Source organism: Mirounga angustirostris, unplaced genomic scaffold (assembly GCF_029215605.1).
Source record: "Mirounga angustirostris isolate CCGP_5_RB_7025 unplaced genomic scaffold, mMirAng1.0.hap1 SCAF_2, whole genome shotgun sequence".
Lineage (NCBI taxonomy): Eukaryota > Metazoa > Chordata > Mammalia > Carnivora > Phocidae > Mirounga > Mirounga angustirostris.
The window spans coordinates 126,765,041-126,791,173 of NW_026991710.1; the positions used below are offsets into that span (position 1 = coordinate 126,765,041).

The window sequence follows — 26,133 nt, forward strand, 5'->3', positions numbered from 1 at the left end:
ATATATATTTTTTAAGATTTTATTTATTTATTTGTCAGAGAGAGAGAGCAAGAGAGCACAAGCAGGGGGAGCGGCAGGCAGGCAGGGACAAGCAGACTCCCCAATGAGCAAGGAGCCCAATGCAGGGACTCGATCCCAGGACCCTGGGATCATGACCTGAGCCGAAGGCAGACACTCAACGACTGAGCCACCCAGGAGCCCTTAATTTTCAATATATTTTTAAAAATTATCTTTCCCAATTTTTCTGAATACAGTTTTGGAGAAATCCAGAATATGAAAAGTGAACTAATTCACTCAACCATTTCCTTCTAGAATTTTAAGTGGTCTAACATGCAGATGTTACATCAAAGTTATATCAATTTTTGGTCTGAAGTTCACCTTTTTTTTTTAGTAAGCAACCCTAATAAATATAAAAAAAAAACTTTATTCTTTCAAAATATGATTTTTGAGCAACACTTCCTTATTAACAACAAGATGCAATTTAAAGAGAGGCTTTCCAATCACTTAGTACTTTCTTAATCTCTATAAATACCATATTAACACATGGAAACATTACACAATTTAAAATAAACTTATTTAAAAGAATATATTCTAGGGGTGCCTGGGTGGCTCAGTCGTTAAGCGTCTGCCTTTGGCTCAGGTCATAATCCCAGGGTCCTGGGATTGAGCCCCGCATCGGGCTCCCTGCTCGGCAGGAAGCCTGCTTCTCCCTCTCCCACTCTCCCTGCTTGCATTACCTCTCTCACTGTCTCTCTCTGTCAAATAAATAAAATCTTAAAAAAAAAATACAGAATAAAAGAATATATTCTACCCTCAACTTCCTTAGAATATGAGAATTTCTATGTAAATCAACAGTTGCTCCCCAGTTCCACAACATGCTTAAAAATACACATGTAATAGGGCGCCTGGGTGGCTCAGGCAGTTGGGCGGCTGCCTTCAGCTCAGGTCATGATTCCAGGGTCCTGGGATCGAGTCCCGCATTGGGCTCCCTGCTCTGCGGGGAGCCTGCTTCTCCCTCTCCATCTGCCTGCTTCTCTGCCTACTTGGGCTTTCTCTCTCTCTGTCAAATAAATAAATAAAATCTTTAAAAAAAAAAAAAACACATGTAATAAATACCAAGTTAGGTTCATTTTGGTAGGCAATACCAGATATATTTTTAAATACTTGTAGCAATAGCTGAGATATACAGAATGCTTACTGTATACTGTTTTAAGCATTTGGCATATATTGACACACATAATCTTCAGAGCAACCCTAAAGTAGGTAGTAGTATCTTCATTTACATAGATCAAGATAGGAAGCACAGTGACATAAAATATCAGTTAATAGGGGCGCCCGGGTGGCTCAGTCGTTAAGCGTCTGCCTTCGGCTCAGGTCATGATCCCAGGGTTCTGGGATTGAGCCCCGCATCAGGCTCCCCACTCGGCAGGAGGCCTGATTCTCCCTCTCCCACTCCCCCTGCTTGTGTTACCTCGCTCGTTGTCTCTCTCTGTCAAATAAATAATCTTTAAAATATATATATCAGTTAATAACTTACTAATCATTTTTTTTTAAAGCCATCTTGACCAATTTTAAGAAATGCCTAGACAGGTGCTCTCATGAAAACCTAGAGTACAGATTCTTACAAATTTTTAGATGGTAATTTAGTAATACCTATTAGAACATTTTATTTTTATTTTATTTTATTTATTATTTATTGGGAGAGAGAGCACTCATGTGCAAGCAGGGTGGGGGGTGGAGGGAGAGGGAGAGAGAGAATCTCAAGTGAGGCTAGATCCCACAATCCTGAGTTCATGACCCAAGCCGAAATCAAGACTAGGATGCTTACCCAACTGAGCCACCCAGGAGCTCCTATTAGAACCTTTTAATACATGTGCAGATTCTTGGAATTATAGGAATTTATCCTAAAAAACAGGAGATATTTATATAAAAACAGACCCAACACTGCTCAAAGATAAATAAAAGTTAAACTATGGTATTTTTGCAGTGCATTGTAATATAAATCAACAGATTTTTAAAATATCACCTCCACGAATTTTTCCAAATAAAATTTTGGAGAATGCCAGAATATGAAAAAATAAACCTAAATTATTTACTCAATCAGTCCTTCCTATAATTACAAGTAGCCTGATAGCATTCAGATGTTACATCAAACTCAGCTTTTGCTCTTAACTTTACTTCTCCATAATATGATGTATTATATTATATATACCTAATAATATGCAGCCACTGAAATTCATGTAAGTGTGAATAACTTTTACTCACTTATTATTTTAAGTCATAGACCCATTCTACTTCGTGGCAATATAGGCCTAGACAAAAACAGTATCTAAAGTTTTGAGTTTTATTTGTTTAGAAAAAAATGTTTTTGAATAGTTCTCATAATTCAGGATATTCAAAATGCCTTAATTTTTATTAAAGAGTAGAGGCAATCTAGCATACCAAGTGAAAACAGTCTTAATTAATTACTCAAGATAGTGTTCCATTTAAAGCATTTTAAAAAAGGTAAAGAGGGGTGCCTGGCTGGCTTAGTCAATAGAGCACAGGACTCTTGATCTCAGGGTCAGAAGTTCAGGCCCCACGTTGGACGTAGAAGCTACTTAATTTAAAAAAGAAAAGAAAAAAAGATAAACAATAACAACCTAGAGAATATATAAGAAAATAATGAAATTACAAAGGTTACTCTTAACAGGTACATATTTGAAACCTTAAGACCAAAGTAAACAACACAGGGCAGTTACACTAGAAGACCCTATTACTGCTTATAAAATCTAGTTCAGCTGTTGGAGGAGAGAGATACAGTGACAAACAGCTTCCCTGCTACAAAGGTGGCAGGAAATCTATCAAACTGGACAATAAAATTGCAATTGAGTTTCTTTGGCTTTTTATAGCAGCTGAATGTATCCTGATGTAACTCTGCAAAAGCTATACAATTCTGCAACATTAGTTTTTTACAGACCAGTACTTTATCAAGAACCATGTTATAAATTTATGATATTGAGATTTTAAATGGCTGCAAAAAGAAAAAATAAGCATCACTTCAGTATCACATATATAAAAATATAAAGCTTTAGAATGGATATTTTCAGAGAAAAAATGTGGTTCCCATGCTTCTGGAAGAATTTTTAACAGCATGCTACAAATTGTTCACCTACTTACTGAATCACTTAAGCTCCATCTTAAACTTTAGTAAATACTGATTTGAAGCACCTTAGAATGTCAGTTGTCCATTTTATTTTAAAAATGGATGTCAAGATATTAAAAATCCAAAAATAATCAACATAGCAATATTCAAATAAATTTTTCTGTATAAACCTTATGAGAAAAGCTTTCATCAATGAAAAAAATTCACACAAAGAAATAAAACTAAAAGACGCTTATTAAACTTTAAAGATAAAAATCACAAGAACCAATTTATAATTCTAAGCTTTCTTTTCCCCCTTTCCAGGGTTAAGTAAAGCTTCAGCATTTATTTTTTAAAGTATACTTTAACAGCAAAAAGTTTTAAGTCCAGTTTTATTCAGATAAAAATTCTCTACAACTGACTTAATCAGCATTTATTTCATTTTATAATTTTAATCCTAAAACTTGACTCAAAGACTGGTTCTTGAACCAAAATGGGCAAAAGAGGCCTCTCCATAAAGTAACTATTTTCTGTGTAAAGGTTTTAATATCTGCTTAAAGCCATAAGTCACTGGAGTGAAGACAAAATATAAACTAATTAAAACTGTATATATAAACTATGTATAATATATAAACTATAAATATATATAAACTATAACAGTTTTATGTAACAGTTTTAAATAAGCTAAGATACATAAAAACTATATATAATATATACATAAACTATAAATATATACATATAAAACAAAGCATACTTCAGGTTTTTTGTGTACAAATTGAGTCTAAAAAATACTGGTATGAGAACTACGTAAGAATAGTTTATATTTTTCCTTCAACATTCTCTGCACTGTAATATATGTTTCCAGAATGACAAAAAATGGTCTTCTTTAATAATAATAAAAAAGAAGGATTAAGGGGTCTTAACTGGGGTCCATATTCAACTGACAAAGAATTCCTCTATATCTGTGATACTTTCTAAAGGGCTTATTATATTAGCAGCTTAATGTAGAGGCGGGAAGGGAAGTTAGTAAAAATAATTCCCTGTACACTCAGAGGGGCATTCAAAATTAGGGTGCATAAGAAAGACTGACTTCAAAACACAAATTTCTGGGAACATCCTGTGAGACTGAGATTAAGATTCTGAGGTGAGGTCCAGGAGACTATAATAAAATACACATCCCATGTTACTCTGATGAGTGACTCCCAAACCCTACTGTGTGTGGTGATGACACAGGTGCTTTAAAAGACAGCTGCTGAAGCTATTTCATCCATCACTGATAAGAGAAGACTGAGACACTAAGGCACACACAGGGTGGCATAGTACCATGTGACAGCTGAACTAAATAGCCCCAAACAATGATGGTGTTAGTCTTCCTTCTCCTTCCCACAACAAATATTTAATGTGCAACTGCCAAGTACTTATTAGCTCTATTCACAGTTCTATGGGAGATATGAAGATGTATAAAACCTTTTGTCCCTGCTGATGAGACTACAATGAACAACCAAAAAAAACCATGAGAACTCACTTTTAACCAGTAATATAATATGAGAGATTATAGGATCATCTATAGTTAAATAGTAGTCTACATTTGCCCTATTACTCATTACCCCTCTTCTTCGTGTACTAACCCCCAAGCAAACCAACAATTCACCATGCTTTTTCCTCAGTAACACCACCTTACCTTTGTGTATGTCAATTCCCCCACCAGTGATTCTCATCACCCCAAACTCTACATGCCCAAATCCTACTTACCTTTCAATGCTGTCATCAAATGACCTCTTTTCTACAAACCTCTCAGATGCCCTCATGTGAAGCCATCCTTATTCCTTCCTGCCTTAGTTTTTTAGTCTTTTTGTACTTATACTATCTCCCATATTAGACAGTAACTTCTTTCAGGGTAAGATGTGTTCCTAATTCATCCTTCTATCTTACATAGTAGCTAGAAAGTACTCAAATAGAAGAAGATAGAGAGTGGTGGAAAGGTAAAAAAGAAAGAGTTAAGGTAGAAAGGGGAAGAAAAGTGGTGGGCAACGGGAGAAAGACCTAGACATAGAGTAACTGAAAATGAACAAGAGACCAAGAGTACCTAACCACCCAAGAGAGACAGTGGGGAGGAAAGAAGCAGAGACAAAACAAACAGATTCACTGAGGACAAAACAGAATAAAAGAAACATAGGCTGGGGGAAGGGAGAAGACAGGGGTACAGAATGGATGGAGGAATGCTGAAGGGAAGAAGAGAGGGAGGGACAGGAAAGAGAGAGTGTGGCTAAAAGAAGAAGGAGACAAGCGGGGGCGGGGGCGGTTAGCTGGCAGTGATAGAGGGCAGCACAGATGCACTAGGTACCCACAGGCAAAGCAACCGAGTAAGGGGTAGAGAAGACTGATTAGTTGAAGACTAGGTAGTGACAGAGAGAGAGGAAGAAAGGAAGTCAGGGGAAGGGGAAAAGGAGGAGAGAGACACTTAAGATACCAACAGAAAATTAAGTGCTGTGAATTCATTCATACATACTGTATGAAAAACTGTCATATAAGTGATTTAGCTAGCTAAATCCTGAAAAATATAAGGGATTTGGTTAAGTGCAAAGGAACACAAAGCCCATGCCATGAATAAACAAAAATGAAGATTTAACAAAGAATGATATACTTTAAAAAGACTAGAACCAACAAAGAGCAGAGATTTTTGCCAAGTGAAACAGTGGAAGGTAAGGTAGGAAATCCTTTTTTTAAGGGAAAATGAAAGATTAGGTAGAAAACACTATTTTTTTAAAAAAGAAACTTACCTTAGTTCCCTTTTTATGAAAATTTGAACAAAGTGTTTATGGAGGGAGTAACATTATATAAGTTATTTTTAGCTTAATAAATCTAGAGGAAAATAATACCTAAGGCTACTGACCATTAGAAATATGCAGAGTCAAAGTGATCTAGGCATATATAAAAAACTACATACAAAATCACTGAGGGGGGAACTTTAACGTAGGCAGAAGACAAAACCTTGCAAAAATAAGAAATCTGAAGTGTCATGGATTAGAGGATGGAACATTACTTAGGATCTAGCAATTCTACTCCTACTTATATTTCCTAGAGCAGTGCTCTTTTCAAATTGAAGATAATTCAGCTGGCAGATCACAGAATCAACTTGCCGGGGCTTCATCAGCATTTTTAAACAAAAAAGAAAACATAAGAATGCATCCCTATAAACCAAAGTTTAGTAAGGGCAAATACTATCGCCTGAAACAGGTGTATGAGAGGAAAAGGGTTTGTGTGCGTGTGTCTACATACATTATGTGGTCACTATAAATTTCTTACTGTGAGCCACAGTTATAAGGAGTATGAAACTGATAACTCTAGTAAAACCACTGCCTTTGAGCACCTCAGTTTTTCACAGCACGGTAAACAAATGAACCAAAGCTATATGTAACAATAAAAAAAAATCTTAAAAATAAAAGGTTTGACAGAGAAAAAAGTAACAAAAGCATTCACACAGTACGATGTCATTTTCATAAAATATAAAAATAGGGAAATCTAATAATATATCATTTAGGAATATATTTTTTTAACTTTTTTAAGAAGGAAATGATAAAATTCAAAATGGTGATTAGGTTTGGGGTGGGGATTGGATAGGGAAAACCACATAGCATGTTAAGCTGGGTAGTCACAATTCTTCCATTGTAACACTTCGAAGCATATACGCTATACAAATTACTGGGGATATAAGTAATTCCTCATTTTAAAAGTTGAATTTATATCAAACATGAAGTGACTTGGGCCCTGAACTAGTATGCTGACAATGAGAATGAAAACAAAGAGATAACCAGGAAGAATGATAAGAGCTTTAACAAAGGAAAATAGTCACTAAACATTTAATTCTATTTTCTGTGATTTCTTTCATTAATTTCACATATATATCCTCATTGACAATTTCTAATATTAGACACCGATAGTTAAGAAAAGTTTAGAAACTGGGGCGCCTGGGTGGCTCAGCTGGTTAAGCAACTGCCTTCGGCTCAGGTCATGATCCTGGAGTCCCGGGATCGAGTCCCGCATCGGGCTCCCTGCTCAGCAGGGAGTCTGCTTCTCCCTCTGACCCTGCCCCTTTCATGCTCTCTCTCTCTCTATCTCATTCTCTCTCTCAAATAAATAAAATCTTTAAAAAAAAAAAAGTTTAGAAACTTACCTAAGTTTATACAACTAAAAATTACTATAAACCAGAATTCAAACGCAGAACTACTCTGTGTCCAAAGCCCATATTCTCTTTATTGCTTATACAAATGGACTGGTAACTGGATATAAATGCTCAAAAGTTCAAAGATACCTGAGGTACGTCCTAGTCCAACCTCAAGAGACTAGACTAATGGCCCTAAATACCCTATGACTTCAGCAGTTCTCAAGATGTTTTGTCTCAAGATGCTTTATACTCTTAAAAAGTACTAAGGCTCCCCAAAACTTTTTATTTATGAGTTATATCTATTACTACTTATCATTTTAGAAATTAATAAGAAATTTTACAAATATTAATTCATTTCAAAATAATAAAGCCATTGTATATTAATATAAACACTTCTTTAAAAATGACTTTTTCAAAACAAAAAATAATAATACTGAGAAGAGTGCTAGGATTTCACATTTTTGCACATCTCTTTAAATTCTAGCTTAATAGGAGATGGTTGCATTCTAATATCTGCTTTTATATTCAATCTGTTGTATTATATACTGTTCTGGTTTATGTATATGAAAAAATCCACTTTCAAACAGATACGTAACTGGGAAAGAAGGACCTCATACCTTCCTAAAAAGGTCTCCCAGGCTCCTGATGTCTTCAGGCTGTACTTTTATAATATTACTGCTCTAAAGGTTATATTCCTCTAGCCATCCTTAAGGACTTGGAACAAGCAGAAGTGCATACAAAAGCACTGAATTAACATACACCATTTTGAAAATCTGAAAAATCTAATTTATACTGGCACTCTGCTAACCTAGAATTCCCCCACATAGATCTGAAATCCAATCCAAATGTAATATAAGACCCAATCCTGTTTTCCTCACGATCTTTTGTAAAGAGGTAAACAATACTAGCAGAAAATTAGTCCAGATTGCAGCAGCCTTCTATAATAAAAATCAAAAGATCTGGGCATCAGCACAAACTAAATTAAGTTATACAAGAGATGGCAAACAGTTTCTGTAAAGTACCAAATACCTTAGGCTTGGGAGCCATACAGTCTCTCTTGCAAACACTGAATACTTGTGGCATGAAAGCAGCCAGACAAAAATATATAAATGAATGGAAGTGACTGTGTCTCAATAAAACTTCATTTATATAAAAACACATCAGGCTAGATTTGACTCTCAGGCCATATTTGGCTGAACCCAGCCTTAGACTAAACTGGTAAGCTCAAAAATGGAGTGATTAAAAGCCATTTTATAAAATCAAGTCTTTGTCTTATTTAGCACTAGATGATTCTCAAACATAAATTAGTCGAGTGGTATTTTCTAATCTAAAAACTACCTTTGTAAATCCTTATAATAGTAACGTACATTTCTCTCATTAAGGAGAAAGAGGAATAAATAACTCTTAAGTACTTTTAAATAACTGAAAGTTATTCAAACACCTAAAAAATATATTTAGTATATTTTATATACTAATGATGATATACTCCAAAAGAATGGCAAAGTATTTCAGAGAAATAACTATGATAGTTAATAAAACATTTAAAGATATATCAAATTTATCATTTCTATTCTTTATTCCTTCTAGTCAATTTATAATTTATATAATTATGTAATTATAATCCTTGTGAATAAAGAGTTGTTAAACAAGATACAAAATGTATAAACCATAAAAGAAACTAACAAATTTTACTGCATTAATTACCTGAAATGTAAAATTTCCTCAGAAGATAAATATAAATTTATCTTACCATTTCTAAAAATTAAGTCGTTAAGCCACAAATTGGCAGAAGATATTAATAAATAATAGAGCAAGAAAGAGCTTAAGACAAGAATATATTTGTAAAGCTCCCATGAAGTTATAAATTAAAATTATCGTGATATAGCATTTAAAATTCATCAAATTTGCAAATCTTAAAACTCCAGTTGTACCAAGTGATGAGGTGATGTGAAGCAATGAGAACTTATACATCACTGGAGAGCATGGAAATGGATATACCACCTTGGAAAAAAATTTGCATTATCATCTAATGTTCAACATCTGCATCTTACAAGTCAGCAAGTCCACTTCTAGGAACATATAGAGAGAAACTTCCAAATATATACAAAATGTAGCAAAAATGTTCATTGACTGGTAAATGGATAAAGCCATACCATGGAATACAACACAACTGAGAAAATAAACACAACTACATGGGTCAATGTGGATGAATCTCAAACAATGACAAGTAAAAACAGCAAGCTACAGAAATATGTGTTTAATATGATACCATTTACATTAAGTATAAACATGAAAAATAAAATTCTTTATTAATAGTTTAGACATATGTGTTGTTAAAACTATACATAAGAAATAGAAATAATGTAAACACCCAAATTAAGGTTAGTAGGGAAGGAGAGAGGGGCTAACAATGCTAGACAAAGCAATTGGGATGGAGAACCTAGTACCATAAATACTGGTAGATACATTATTCTTTATACCTTTTTGTGTGTCTAGAATATTTCATGAACAATTTCAAACAAATCTATACATAAATAACTAATTTACACTGGCTTAGGTTAAAAAAAAAAAGACTAGCAGATTCTTTCAAATCAATTTTTAAACTGACTGTAATGTGAGCAAAGAGCAAACATTAGCCTGAGCTTTTCTATTTACCCAACCACCTTACATTATTAGAATAACTTCTCATCTTTGAATATACTACGCCACCTTGTGTTCAAAAGCTTCAAACTACCCTAAAACAGAGAATCTTATCTGCAAAAAAGGCTACTTTAAAATATAAGTTCCATTATGCTGTGGCTTGAGGTTTCACTTTATTAAGTTAAGCATACATAAAAATAACATTTGAGGGGCGCCTGGGTGGCTCAGTCGTTAAGCGTCTGCCTTCCGCTCAGGTCGTGATCCCAGGGTCCTGGGATCCAGCCCCGCATCGGGCTCCCTGCTCCGCAAGAAGCCTGCTTCTCCCTCTCCCTCTCCCCCTGCTTGTGTTTCCTCTCTCGCTGTGTCTCTCTCTGTCAAATAAATAAATCTTTAAAAAATAATAAAATAAGTAACATTTGAAAAACCCATTTTGAGTCTAAAGAAATTGGAAAAACTTTATTTTCTTTTTAGTGATTCCCTTTAGATGTTCCTTTCACTGTGCTTTCAGAGAATGAGTAAAATCAAAATTATAGACATTTAAAACACTAAAATACATTTTCATTAAAAAAACTTACCTTTGAATGTGTGATTGATAAGGTGTCTACCCACACACGCCAGCCACCCCATTCATATTTGACTGCATGGTAAAGTAGGATTCTGAATATGGCATATACCATTTCTGTTATCTTTTGCTCATCAGAATTCTTAGGATTGAAATAGCAAAGAGAAAGCATCCATTCTTGCCATACAGAACACTGTAGCAAGCTCCTGAAAATTGTAAGAGGATACTGAATTACTGAAAAGAAAAAAAAAAAAAACTCATCTCTAAGAATTCTAAAAAGTAAAAGTTTAAAACAAACCAAAAAAAAGGCACCTCTATGTATGTATTAAAACAATTGAAGATGGTGGTACTGAAAACTCAATTTAAATGTATGGTACATTATTTATATACCCCTAATGAAAAAAGCATATGGAAAATTCATTTCACAGTATTTTTAAAAACAATTCTTATTAGAAAAAAATGGGTTTATTCAAACCTGGACTTGAATAGTGCAAATAATTGCTTTCTGATCCCACTTACCTTCTGTTTTCTCTACTGTTATTAAAAAGTTTAATCATGTCAGAAAGAAAGGCTCTGCGAACTTCCATGCTCTCCGGGCAATGGGGAGAATTTCGAAGTAGGGTTGCAATTACTTTTAGTATCTCTGTAAGATAATTCATAAATTAGTAAACACCAAAATATCACAAAATATTCATGATGGAAGATCATTAATATATTTCTCTAGTTTCCCTGACATATATGTCTACTGAAAACATGTTTCTGTGTTATAAAAAAATAATCATCTGCAGAAAAGGATGACAATACATTCATTAGAAAGCATCCATAAGAAAGGGATTTTTTTATATTGTCATTACAAATGTATAAAAGTTGAACTTTAAAAATTTTAAAACTTGAATTTTACATTAAATCTAATTAAATTATAAATGAATTAAATAATAGTAAAACAACTGACAACTCTCACAATCTCTGCCAAATAGTAAAGTTATCTTAAAAAAAAAAAAGCTATAGTCAGAATCTCAGAAAAACAGAAAAAATTCTCAGCTTCTTCAATAAAATTCCTGGTATGCATAATATAGTCTTTCCTTTATCATAATTTTAAAAGCTATCAAGATTTTCTTCCATGATTTCAAAAATTAAATTAGATTAAAAAAACAAAGGAAATAAAAACCTATTCAACACCCCCAAATAAATACAAATGAAACTGCTACTGTAATGGTCTTAAATATAACACTGTCTAAATTTCTAATACTTAGCATTAAGGACAAAAAATTCTTTAAAATATATACTTAAATCCAGAACTTTAAAGAAACAAAACAGCTATAACCCTGAATCTGAAGTTAAATAATATATAAGTTTTTACATACCCAATTACAATTTAGAACTTCTATACTAGCCTTTTGCCAAGGTTTTTGGTGATTTTGAAGCAGTAAGTACAAAATAGCAAATATGAAGATACTTTATCATACAATGAAAGACATTTGGGGAGTAATTTCTGAATTCTTCTAATGACAAACTGAAAATTTCTCTACCTGAACAATAATTACAATGATGATGATAACCACAACAATGATGATGATGATGATAATAGCCACTCATTTTAAGAAATATGTTATTATGAGGCAATGTTTTAAGAAAATATGGGTATTAACTCATATACAATGATAGCTAAATACTGTTATTATCCCCATTTTAGAGATAAGAAAACTGAGGCACATAGAAATGAACTAATTTACCCAAAGTCACACAACTATTAAAACATACAGACAAGATTAAAAGCCAGGCAGCCACTGTGGAAAACAGTATGGAGGTTCCTCAAAAAGTTGAAAATAGAGCTACCCTGCGACCCAGCAATTGCACTACTGGGTATTTACCCCAAAGATACAAATGTAGTGATCCGAAGTGGTATGTGCACCCCAATGTTTATAGCAGCAATGTCCACAATAGCCAAACTATGGAAAGAGCCAAGATGTCCATCAACAGATGAATGGATAAAGAAGATGTGGTATATATATACAATGGAATGTTACGCAGCCATCATAAAACACGAAATCTTGCCATTTCCAACGACATGGATGAAACTAGAGGGTATTATGCTAAGCGAAATAAGTCAATCACAGAAAGACAAGTATCATATGATCTGACGGATAGGAGGAATTCTTAATCTCAGGGAACAAACAGGGTTGCTGGAGTGGAGGGGGTTGGGAGGGATGGGGTGGCTGGGTGATAGACATTGGGGAGGGTATGTTCTATACTGAGCGCTGTGAATTGTGTAAGACTGATGAAACACAGATCTGTACCTCTGAAATAAATAATACATTATATGTTAAAAAAAAAAAAAAAAGAAGATAGCAGGAAGGGAAACATGAAGGGCGGGAAATCGGAACGGTAGACGAACCATGAGAGACTATATATAGACTCTGAGAAACAAACTGAGGGTTCTAGAGGGGAGGGTGTGGGGGGGGGCGGTTAGCCCAGTGATGGGTATTAAGGAGGGCACATATTGAATGGAGCACTGGGTGTTATACGCAAACAATGAATCATGGAACACTACATCAAAAACTAATGATGTAATGTATGGTGACTAACGTAACATAATAAAATAAAATTAAAAAAAAAAAAAGCCAGGCAGCCTATGTTTTTAAACACCATACTATACAGTGTGTCTTTTCTGAGACAGTATATTACATAAATAATATATTCTAAAATTCTTACTTCAACAAGCCATCTTCCCCATAATCACATAAAATATATTTTATATTTATATACATTTACTCGAGATTTTTTTTAACTCTCTAAAATAATGACATCAAGTCTCCCTGAAGGCTGAGGAAAATTAAACTTCAGACATGTGTTTTTAAAACTAGTACTAAAAGAGAGTACCACAAACATAACTCACCCAAAAGATAATTAAATTTCAAAACTCTACAAACCAGTTATTTTAATGTCAATAATCTTAAAAAGCAAGATGAAAACTGTACACTTTGTAAAAGTGCTTAAGAAATCTAAATACCAAAGAAAAGACTGTTAAACAAGACTAAGTTCATAAACAATAAAGAAAGCAGATATTTTTCAATTCCAAACTTGGTATTCTTAACTTGACAATAATTTAAGATGAAAGCTATGACCATGGTTCATGTAATTTGGCCTGACATCACTAAATAGTGCAATCAAAACTTTACCAAAAATCTGAACATACGTTAAATCAGTATCTTACACATACAATTCTTCAAAACTTCTATATAAACATTTCCATATAACTTAAGGTCAATTTGAAGTTATATTCAACATTAACCAAAAATAAAACTAGTATTATATCATTGCCTATGATGGAATACTCCTTGAACAGTATGTTTCAACCAACTTCAGGTTTTTCCCAGTGACTTTCTTTTTATTAGCAAAAGCTAGTTATTAAAAGTATAAAAAAGGAGGGGAGAAATGGGTGAAAGTACTGAAAGGAAACAAACTTCCAGTCATAAGCTGGGTAAGTTCTAGGGATCTAATGTACAATATGGTGACCAAAGTTAACAATACTGTATTGTATAATGGAAAGTTACTAAGAGAACAGATCTTAAAAGTCCTCAGCACACATCCGCACAAAAAATTGTAACTTTGCAGTGATGGATGTGTTAACTAACCTTACTGTGTAATCATTTCACAATATATAGATAAATCAGATCATGAGGCTCTACACCTTAAACTTAGACAATATTGTATGTCAAGATTTATATCTCCATAAAGCTGGAAAAAACAAAAACAAGCAAAAATAAAAGCATATAAAATACATACGAGGATTTTGTATCTTTACTGAAGAATCAGGATCCGGATGCTGTTTGTGTATCACTTGAGTACAAATATGCTCTATAAGAATCTACAAAGGTAAAACAATAGATTATATTAGCATAATCACTGTATTACTATGGCTATTAATGAACTTTAAGTACAGCACTAATCAATATTAAGTACACAATCCAATGCTATCATGCTAAATATCTTCTGCATTATTTAAAATAATTTCAACATTATAACTCTATTTTTATTTAATTACAAAATGAGACATCAATACAACAGAGGAAATACTTAACAGAGATGCTCATACTTTTTAATAATTCACAGATTAATAGATTTAAGATGCAGCCACATCTCCTTTATATAACTAATTTCAAAATTGTTTATCAAACCTAAATTACCTTATTTCATGTAGATACTATCAACTAAATTATACAGGCACTCTTAAGATAAGAAATTAGTAAGATTAAATTCTAAATATATTCCTACCTCAAACAAAACATTATATGTGGTCATTGTGATTAAATTTGTCTGAAGCATGAGCCTTTCTGCTAGCAATGAAAATAATCCATGTCCAAGCATGACTTCAGCTTTTCTTCTGCGATTTCATAAAAAGAAATAATCAAATGCAGAGTATTATTATCCACTACTTAGAAGGTACATTGGATGAAGAAGACACAAAAATGTTTTTCACATCCCATCAACAAATTCCAACTCAGTAACTCTCCTAATTTTCTTCAACCTAGAACTCATAAGATCACAAAATCTTTAACGAGAGAAATATAAACTACAGCTAGAGCACAGCTGATGTTCAAAAAAAAAAAAAATACAGGACTGGCTATGTCACAGCACAGCAAAAATCTCCACGATAATCTCCAGAGCAGTTATTTATTAACTAGTTTCTACTCTCTATCAGCACTGAGCTAAACTCCACTATAGATGATAATCTAAAGCCCAATAAGTCATTAAGTAGAAAAGCAATGAAGGAAAAGGTAGAAGAAATGAAAAAAAAAAAATAAGAAAATGAATACTGTGAAGATAAATATACCAAAATCAAACTTCCAAGCAAAAATTTACGAACTAAAGTATCACAAACTTTAATTCTACCCTAGGATTCATCAAATTTTTTCTGCAAATGACTGGACAGTTAATACTTTAGGCTTTGTGGACCTTTATTTACAGGCAGCCAACTGGAATCCACATAAAGACCACAGTTTGCCAACACTTCTCTATTGCTACAACTGTTAATTTTTATAATAAACCGACCTTGGTATAAGGAATAATAGGTAGGACATGAATATCTATATTCAGCTAAGAAAAAAAAACACAGAAGTTTTAGTTTTCAGTTATCCTTATAGCAGAACATACTATGACAAATATTGAGGTTAAAATGTCAGCTTTATACTATAGGTAAAGCTAATGATAATCAAGCCACATAAAAGAAGTCTCAATGGTTTCTAAAATTCCATTTATACAAATGCATTCTTATAATGAACAAGGAACAAATGGAAAACTTAAATTTTATATAAAAAAAGTATATACTCCTGTTTCCACTTTATCTTTTAATATACAGAAATGGGATTATATTTACATAGATTTTATAAATAAAAATAAAGGAAAGAGAAACTAGAGAAATCACAGAACACAAATACTATCCAAAGATTTATAAAATAAAAAAGTAATATACCACAGCCCATTTTAGATTTCATGCATGCTATACTCACTTTGGGGCCAGGTGTTTTAAAAAATAGCCCATTGCCTTGAGAGCTTGTACTCTGATTCCTTCACTTGTCGATGCCATAAGTTTATAGATTACACTGAAGGAATTAAAATTAAAAACAAATTACTCAGTATATTTTCCAAAAGTAAAGATTTAAAATACATAGGTATATATGTGCATTTTAATATATTCATAATTATAAACATAATTTCAAGTAAGGTATGGGTGAATTTAATATACATTCCTGATATTTAAAAACTTGCTTATCAACTATATGCTATCTCCAAGAAACCCACCTTATATATAAAGACACATACAGATTAAAAGTAAATGAATGGAGAAAAACATAACATGCTAACACTAACCAAAAGAAAACAAGATTTTCGCAAACAATGAATCATGGAACACTACATCAAAAACTAATGATGTAATGTATGGTGATTAACATAACATAATTTTATTTATTTATTTTTTAAAGATTTTATTTATTTGACAGAGAGAGACACAGAGAGAGGGAACACAAGCAGGGGGAGTGCGAGAGGGAGAAGCAGGCTTCCCGCTGAGCAGGGAGCCCGATGCGGGGCTCGATCCCAGGATCCTGGGATCATAACCTGAGCCGAAGGCAGACGCTTAACGACTGAGCCACCCAGGCGCCCCAACATAACATAATTTTTAAAAAAAGAAAACAAGACTAGTTACATTAATTTCAGAGAAAGCAGACCTTAAAGTCAGGTAAGTTATCAGAGATAAGAAGGGCATTGCTTAATGATAAAGGAGGTCAATTCTCCATTGAGACATAATAGTCTTTAACATGTATGTGCCTAACAATAGAGTATAAAACAATATGGTATAAAAATGGACAGAACTACAAGGAGAAATAATAGATGAATACACTATTCTAGTTGGAGACTTTAAAATTCCTCTCAGAAACAGATTCACTAGGCAGAAAATCAGTAAGGACATAACTGAACTCAACAATACCATCAACTGACTGTCCTTAATTGACATCTATTGACTATTTCATCCAGTAACAGCGGAATATACATTTTTCTTAAGCTAACATGTAACATTCACCAAGTAGACCACATTCAGGGCTATAAAACATACCTAAACAAATGTAAAGATTAAAAATCATATATTGTTTGCTCCCAGACAAGGATGGAATTAAACTAGAAATAAAAAGTAGCAGCAAAATTCCAAAATATTTGGATATTAGACAACACACTAAAAAAAAAAAACAACCCCACACACAATAACACACTAAAAATAGCATGTAGGTCAAAGAAGAAATCTTTTTTTTTTTAAAGATTTTATTTATTTATTTGAGAGAGAGAATGAGATAGACCATGAGAGGGTCAGAGGGAGAAGGAGACTCCCTGCCGAGCAGGGAGCCCGATGTGGGACTCGATCCCAGGACTCCAGGATCATGACCTGAGCCGAAGGCAGTCACTTAACCAACTGAGCCACCCAGGTGCCCTCAAAGAAGAAATCTTAAGAAAACATAAATATATTTTAAACTAAATGAAAATGAAAACACAACATAAAAATTTCGTGAAATCCAGCAAAAGCAGTGCTTACAAGGAAATTTATAGCATTGAATACATGGATTAAAAAAGAAGAAAGAACTTAAATCACTAATCAAGCTTCCCAGGAAACTAAAAAAAGAAGAGAATATTCAATCCAAAGTAAGCAGAGGAAAATATAAGTAAGTATTAGAGTGGAAAACAACAAAAATGAAAATAGGAAATCAACAGAGAAAATTAACATAACCAAAAGCTGCTTTGAAAAGATCCATAAAATAGATAAGCTTTTAGCCAGGCTAACTAATAAGGTAGAGAACACAACTTACTACTTTCAGAAATGAAAGAGGGAACATCACTATAGATTCCATGGACATAAAAAGGATAATAAAGAAATACTATGAATAACTCTATGCCCACAAATTATATAACCTAGATGAAACAGACCAATTCATTAAAAGAGACAATCTGCCAAAACTCACACAAGAATAACTGATGAGCTGAAAAGGTTTATAACTACTAAAGATAATGAGTCAATAATTAATAACCTATCAAAACACAGTGTCAGACCCAGACAGGTTTACTGGTGAATTCTACCAAAAATGTAAGGAAGAAATTATACCAATTCTCTACAATTTCTTTCAGAGGATAGAAGCAGGAGGAATACCTTGTAACTCATTCTATGAGCCAACATTATCCAATACCAAAATTTAAAAAAAAAGACATTACAAGAAAACTACAGACCAATAGATCTCATTAACAAAGATGAAAAAATCCTCAAGAAAATATTAACTAATCCAATGCAAAAGAAAAAACATAAAAAGAATTATAGATTGATGAATCACAGACCTGTACCCCTGAAACAAATAATACACTGTATGTTAATAAAAAAAAAAGAATTATATATCTTAGCTAAGTGAAATTTATCCCAGGGATGCAAGGCTGGTTCACCATTTGCAAATTAATATGATCTATCATAAAATCAATTAAAGTTGGAGCGCCTGGGTGGCTCAGTCGTTAAGCGTCTGCCTTCAGCTCAGGTTATGATCCCAGGGTCCTGGGATCGAGCCCCGCATTGGGCTCCCTGCTCTATGGGAAGCCTGCTTCTCCCTCTCCCACTCCCCCTGCTTGTGTTCCCTCTCTTGCTCTGTCTCTCTCTGTCAAATAAATAAAATCTTTAAAAATAAATAAATAAATAAAATCAATTATTCTATAGATAAGAAAATGACTGGTATCAGTAGATGCAGAAAAAATATTTGACAAAATCCAACACCCATTCATGTTAAAAACTCTAAATAAACTAGGAACAGAGGGGACTTTTTCTCAAGTTCATAAGGACTACCCACCAAAACCCTACAGCTAACATATTTAATAGGGAGAAAGTCCAAGGATTCCCACTAAGGACAAGACAAGGATGTCCCGTCTACCACTCCTTTTCAGAATTGTACTAGAAGTTCTTGCTAATGCAGTGAGGCAATAAAAGGAAATAAATGGTATACAGATTGTGAAGGAACACATAAAACTGTCTTTGTTCACAGGTGACATGATCATCAATGAAGAAAATCCAAATACAACCAAATAAATCGCGGAACTAATAAGCGATTATACCAAGGTTGGAGAATACAGAGTTAAGACACAAAAGTCAACTCCTTTCCTATATACCTATTCCTAGTGGAATAGGACATTAAAAACACAATACCATTTACAGTGGGAGCCCCCCCAAAATATGTACAAGATCTACATGAGGAAACTATAAAACTGATGCATAAAACCAAAAAAGAGCTAAGTAAATGGAGAGTAAATCCATATTCATAAATAGGAAGACTCAATATTCTCAAGATCTCAGTTCTTCCCAACTTCATCTATAGATTCAATACAATTCCAATCAAAATCCCAAAAAGTTATTTTATAGCAAACAAGAAACTATTCTAATGTTTATCTTGAGAGGCAAAAGCCCAGGACAGCCAACACAATTACTGATGGAGAGGAACAAAGTTGAAAAATCAATGCTACCTGATTTCAAGATGTATTATAAAGGTATAGTAATCAAGATAGTATGGTATTGGCAAAAGAATACACGAATAAATCAATGGAACAGAATAAAGAGCCTAGAAATAGACCAGCATAAATGTGGTCAACTTCTCATTGACAAAGGAAGGGCAAAGGCAGTACAATGGACCAAAGATACTCTTTCAACAAATGATGCTGGAACAAGTAGATATCCACATTCAAATAAACAGACATAAAAATTAACTCAAAATGGACCTAAATGTAAAATACAAAACTATAAAACTCCTAAGAGACAAGAGAAAACATAGATGACCTTGGGTATGGTGATGCAAGATACAAACCCAAAGACACAATCCACAAAGAAGTAATTGATAAGCTGGACTTCATTAAAATTAAAAACTTCAGGGGCGCCTGGGTGGCTCAGTCATTAAGCGTCTGCCTTCGGCTCAGGTCATGATCCCAGGGTCCTGGGATCAAGCCCTGCATCAGGCTCCCTGCTCAGTGGGAAACCTGCTTCTCTCTCTCCCACTCCCCCTGCTTGTGTTCCCTCTCTCTGTGTCTCTGTCAAATAAATAAATAAAATCTTTTAAAAAAAATAAAAAACTTGCTTATCTCTCACTAGTTATTGTTCCTTTTAATGAAGACCAAAAAATGAGAACAAATTAAAATACTTAGAAAATAATGGTGGTTTATACTATACCCGTAAATGTACTTATGCAAACTGTATGGCATAAAGCTGGTTCTGAGTCACTACTTTTTCCTCTACTACAGGCTTAACAAAGCCCTTTGGAAGCTACCACATTTATTTTAAAATCAATACAAAGAAACCACTGTTTAATGATAACACATATTTAAATCTGTAAATAATTCTCATCATGAAAAGCAAGAGAACAGGATAATGAATAATGATGACAAGTAATGAATGATAATCAAAAATAATTAAAAAGCAAAAAGGCTGAAACATAAATGACACCTACAAATAAATTTCATATTCAATTCTTGAAATTTACATAGTAATCTATTTTAAGTTTTAAAATGATCTCCAAGGGCATTCAGCCACAGACCACTGATTTGAGTATAAACAAAGTATAGCAAAATATGAGTATCATACACAATTCCATAAGCAAAGTAATGTTCAACTGATTTCATTATACCATTTCTTTCCTCATAAACATTTAGAAAAAAATCAGAAACTTTTTTTTTTTAAGATTTTATTTATTTGACAGAAAGACAGACAGACAGAGAGGGAACACAAGCAGGGGGAGCAGGAGAGGGAGAAGCAGGCTTCCCGCTGAGCAGGGAGCCTGACATGGGGCTCGATCCTGGGACCCTGGGATCATGACCTGAGCCGAAGGCAGACGCTTAACGACTGAGCCACCCAGGTGCCCCAAAAATCCCGCGAAACTTTTATGATTATTTTTAAAAAACTAAGATTTTCAAGTATCTTCCTAGATAAAAATCTTAATGCTTAATAACTAAGTCTGAAAAAAATAATTATGAACAAAAAGTAAAGGCCTTGATCCCCTAGTGGCTGACAGAAAAGGAAATACATAAAAAGAGCTTTGATTCCTATTAAAATATTAACTAAAAATATCTAGTCTGTAATACACATAAAATGGTATGTGAAACTAGTCATTTTTAATACAAATCATACCACCAAAACTATAACATTCAATTATCGGGACAATACCGATATGTTTTAAAATTTTTCCATGATTTAAATTAAGTAAAATAAAAATTAAATTGTCTGTAAAAGAAATATTAACATAAGTTTAATACTGGTGTAAAAACCACAACACTCTAAGACATCTTAACATAGAATGAATTAATCTATGCTTGCTATAGTTTAACTTAACAAATAATCTTTGGTTAAAAATCAAAATGATTTCACCAAAAGATGAATTCCAGATAGAACTGTCTAATTACTTTCAAATAATGTTTTATTAGCATTAATAACATGAGAAGACCAAAATGACTACAATTGGACCTATACATCTCATATTTATCCTATAATAATTTTTTACGTGTTGAATATTTCTCACTAAAGCTGAATCCAATTAGTTTATTTTATCTACTAAACGTTAATAACCACTAAATTCTGTAAAACCAAGTGAGCATATCTTGCTTTTTGACCAAATTTGAGTCCCTATTTAATATAAAAAACATTTCTCATATTAGAGCAGGAAAATCCCATACTGCTTCAATGACATTTATATATTTTTCTAACTATAAATACATATACATTTCTCTATTGGAAATAGAAAAAAGTATAAGAAAGATATTAAGAGTAATCCATAAGAAGCACTATTTAAAATTGGGGCATGTTTTCATATAATCTATTTTACTATTACTGTACATATAATAAAAATTTATGGACATTCTAATATATATATCTATTTTCCTGAACTGAAAAATACTGCAGCATATACACTATAGCATTTTCAATGAAGAAAACATTCAGGTAATAGAAATACCAAAAAGAGTCATTTGAAAAGTAACAGATTATTTCAATCTGTTCATAGACATAAAAATGTATGATAAAAGCTCACTAGACTCCAAAAATTAAAAATTTAATACTTAAAATTTAAGCATGGCCTAGGATGTGACTGACACAGCATCAGAAAACATATTCAATTCTAAGGAAAAATAAGTGCCCCAAGATATCGGAGATAATGTCTAAATGATGTGATGGTGGAAAAGAATTTATATTTAATAAGTAAATGAGAAAATTTCTGTCATTTAATGGAAATTAAATTGCCACTTAAAATTTGTAAAAGTTACTGGACTTCTATCATGCAGTCTTGCATTCCTATATTACCTGCCACCAGGAAAGACTATCCCCCCACCTCCAAATTTCTCCATGTTTTTCAATTTGAGCCTGTTACACTCCACTTGACTTCCAATTAATATGAAAGTTTCACTAAATACATACCTGCACTCTTTTCATGTTGGCCTTTAAAAATTACTTTTAGGTAGCAATGTAACCATAAACAGATAATGAAATTATGTATCAACGCTCCATTTGGATTCTCTGTCTCTTTAACTCATGAAAGATATCAAGAAGAAAGAAAAACAGAAAGAATGACAGGACAGACAAGCAGACAGGCAGAAAAAGATAAAGACAAGAAAGAAAGAAAGAAAGAAAGATAGAAAGAAAGAAAATTGACAATTCAGAAAATCTCATACTGAATTTTTGGAGCAAAAAAATATTTCCAAAGAACTCCAATTAGATTTAAAAGAACTACCTACCCATCATTCCCAAGTTATTTATATTCTAGATAACTAGTATAAATATCCAATAAATCTCTTTATCTAGTGCTTTTCACATTTCCATATATTTGTCCGAATTACAGATTTTTCATTTATTCGCAATAAGTAAAAAACTGGGAAGGTATCAAAATTTAAAGCATACTATAAAAAAACAGTGCTTTAAACACTAATGCCAATGTGGAAGTCAGCATTTCCCTCCACACAAAAAAAGACAGAAATAAAATTAAACAAAATTTTCACATGTAACCTTTCAACCAGCAAAAAAACAAATTGAGAGGCAAATTGAGAGGCATTTATTATTGAGAAATTACTACACACTAAGGTAAGAAAATCAAAAGTCAATGGCTTTGATGATGGGACTAACACCCAAACCACCATCCCAGTTGAGAGGGAGAGGGAGAGAAAACAGAGAAGAAATTAAAAACATAAATAAGCTGAGAAACCAGATGCTGCACACCATGGAGTAAATAAAATCTGGAGATTAGACAAGGCAAATTATTAAAACAAACAAAAAACCAATAACCCATGAGGTGCCTGGCTGGCTCAGTCAGTAGATCATGCAACTCTTGATTTCAGGGTTGTGAGTTCAAACCCCATGTTGGGTATAGAGATTATTTAAAAATGAAATCTTTTTAAAAAGAAAACCAGTGGGGCACCTGGATGGTGCAGTTGGTTAAGCGTCCAACTCAGTTTCAGCTCAGGTGGTGATCTCAGGGTCGTGAGATCAAGCCCCACATCAGGCTCTGCACTCAGCACAGAGTCCGCTCAAGATTCTCTCCCTTTGCCCCTGAAGCTCATGTGCTCCCTCCTCTCTTACTCTCCCTCTCTCAAATAAATAAATCTTTAAAAAAAAAAAGAAAACCAACAACCCATGGACAAACAAAACAGAAGTCAGATTTGCTATAATATTTATCTGAAATACTCAGTTTTCAACCAAAATTACTACACATGCAAGGAAATAAAGTGTGATTCATAATTTTTAAAAAAAGCAGTCAATCAACGAAATGACTCAAGTTCCAAGTGTCAGACTTTGCAAACATTTCCAAGACATGCAATAAATACATTCAACTAATTTTAAAATGGTATGTTTAAATAATTAAAAGAAAACAGATTAACAGTAACTAAACAATAAGGAAATTCCAATAAAGATAAAAACGAATCACATGGAGATTCTAGTGGTGAAAAGTAAACATGAAAAAAGAAAAATTCACAAGAGGTACTCAACAGCAGATTCAGATGGCAAAAGACAGAGTCTGTGAACTTCAACAGATCAAAAGAAATTATCCAATCTAAAGAAGAGAGAGAAAATGATGGAAGGTAAATTAACAGACCTTTAGAAACCTGTGAGACAATGCAGCATTCCATAGAAGGTATAACGCAAAAGCCAAAAAAAAAGAGGAATGGGGAAGAAAAACTTTCTTCAAGTTTCTTCAAACTATGGGGGGAAATCTTCCAAAATTTAATGAAAAAACATTAACTTACAGATCCAAGAACTCAATAACAAAAGGATAAAAAACAAAGAGAATCACAACTTAACAAAATATAGTAAAATTTCAAAAACAAAAACAATTGTTAAAAGCATCAAGATAAATATGACTCAACATATAGAAAACAACAGTAATACAAGGCTGACATCTCAGCACAAACAGTAGAGGCCAAAAGTCAATTAAACGAAAGTGCAAACTGAAAGAAAACTGTTAAAATTTTATATCCAGCATAATTATTATCCAAAAATGAAGAAAAGTAAAAGTATTCTCAGATGAACAGACTGGGAAAATTCATTGCTAACATACATGCCTTATAAGAAATAATAAAGTCCACCAAGAAGAAAGGAAATATAGTATTATAAAATCATTAAACAGAAAATATTTTTTAGAAAACTAGGGGCACCTGGGTGGCTCAGTCAGTTAAGCAGCCAACTCTTGATTTTGGCTCAGGTCATGATCTCAGAGTCCTGCAATTAAACCCCACAGAGGGCTCCCCGCTCAGCGGGGAGTCTGCTTGAGGATTCTCTCTCTCTCCCTCACATTCTGCCCCTCCCCTCCGCTCATCCCCCTGCTCATGCACTCATGCTCACTCGCTCTCTTGTGCTCTCTCTTTAAAATAAATAAATAAATCTCTAAAAAAAAAAAAAAAAGGAAAGAAAGAAAACTAAAAAATCAACAGGGAGTTCTGGTTCAACCAAGATCGAGTAAAGCTAATAACAGCCTCTCTGTCTTACATATTAGAACTAAAACAATGGGAAAAAATACAAAAAGCAATTTCGTTAAGTACTCTGAAGACCAAACAAAAGCAGATGCATTGGTGTAAAGGAGGTAAAATTTGGAGAATTATCCATTACAGAGAGAAGAGTCTCAATTTTTATTTTCCCTTGTAAATCTGACCCAAAAGTGAGCTCTAATCTCAGAGGTGGATGTTAGAAGCTCAGATGGCTAATATTCTGACAAAAATTGTCCTCTGGTTAGAGGAACTAAGAAAATGGGTCCGTACAGGTGGCGGGGGGGCAGGAAGGAGAGTGGTCCTGAATAGGAGCAAACAGGAGAGAAAGATCCTCAGAATCTTTGTAAAACCCCACAAAATGCCTAAACTGACTCGAGATGTACTTGTGTGGAGCAGACACAGACCAGAATAGCGAAATCTTTCTAAATTAAAAAAAGAGGGATGCCTGGGTGGCTCAGTCGTTAAGCGTCTGCCTTTGGCTCAGGTTATGATCCCAGGGTCCTGGGATGGAGTCCCCCATCGGGCTCCTTGCTCAGCAAGGAGCCTGCTTCTCCCTCTCCCTCTGCTGCTTCCCCTGCTTGTGCTCTCTCTCTCTCTGACAAATAAATAAAAAACCTTTAAAAAAATAAATAAAAATAAATTAATTAATTTAAAAAATATTTTGAATTATCACCCAATTCTCTACCTAATCGCTGAGTGCATTATGTGCAACAAAGACACAAAGCAGGACAAGAGAGGTTTTTACAATAAATGACATTTGGAACCCCTACCCACAAAGGATAGGTAGAACTTGCAGTCTGACCCTTTTTACTAAAATAAAATAAAAGAAAATGTCAACATTAGTTAGAGGATTTTAACAAAACACATAGTTTATAAAAGATAACATTCACAATGTCTAGGATACATTAAAAAATTACTCAACATACAAAGAACCAAGAAAATATAACCATTTCTTGCAGGAAAAGACACTGAACGAATGCTGATGAGATAGGCAAATTGTTGTAATTATGACACAAAGATATTAAAGGAGCTATTATAAATATGCTCTGGAAGGTAAAAGTAAACACAGTCTAACAGTATCAGAAAATAGGGTTCTCAACAAAAAAAGTATAAAAT

At 33.4% G+C, this 26,133-nt stretch overlaps 1 protein-coding gene across 6 annotated transcripts in view; it reads right to left on the bottom strand.

The window, feature by feature from the left end:
* Positions 1-26,133, bottom strand: part of LRBA (LPS responsive beige-like anchor protein) — an 841,444-nt gene that overhangs the window by 594,517 nt on the left and 220,794 nt on the right. For 5 of the 6 annotated variants that reach the window (XM_064585149.1, XM_064585150.1, XM_064585152.1 and 2 more), the window contains 5 exons: positions 16,002-16,094; positions 14,767-14,875; positions 14,278-14,359; positions 11,011-11,134; positions 10,505-10,697 (listed from right to left, as the gene is read on the bottom strand). In XM_064585149.1, coding sequence (XP_064441219.1) covers positions 10,505-10,697; positions 11,011-11,134; positions 14,278-14,359; positions 14,767-14,875; positions 16,002-16,094 — 601 coding nt within the window. Of the gene's footprint in view, positions 1-10,504; positions 10,698-11,010; positions 11,135-14,277; positions 14,360-14,766; positions 14,876-16,001; positions 16,095-22,459; positions 22,498-26,133 lie in introns of those variants that run through there. The other variant, XM_064585153.1, reaches the window with a different exon arrangement.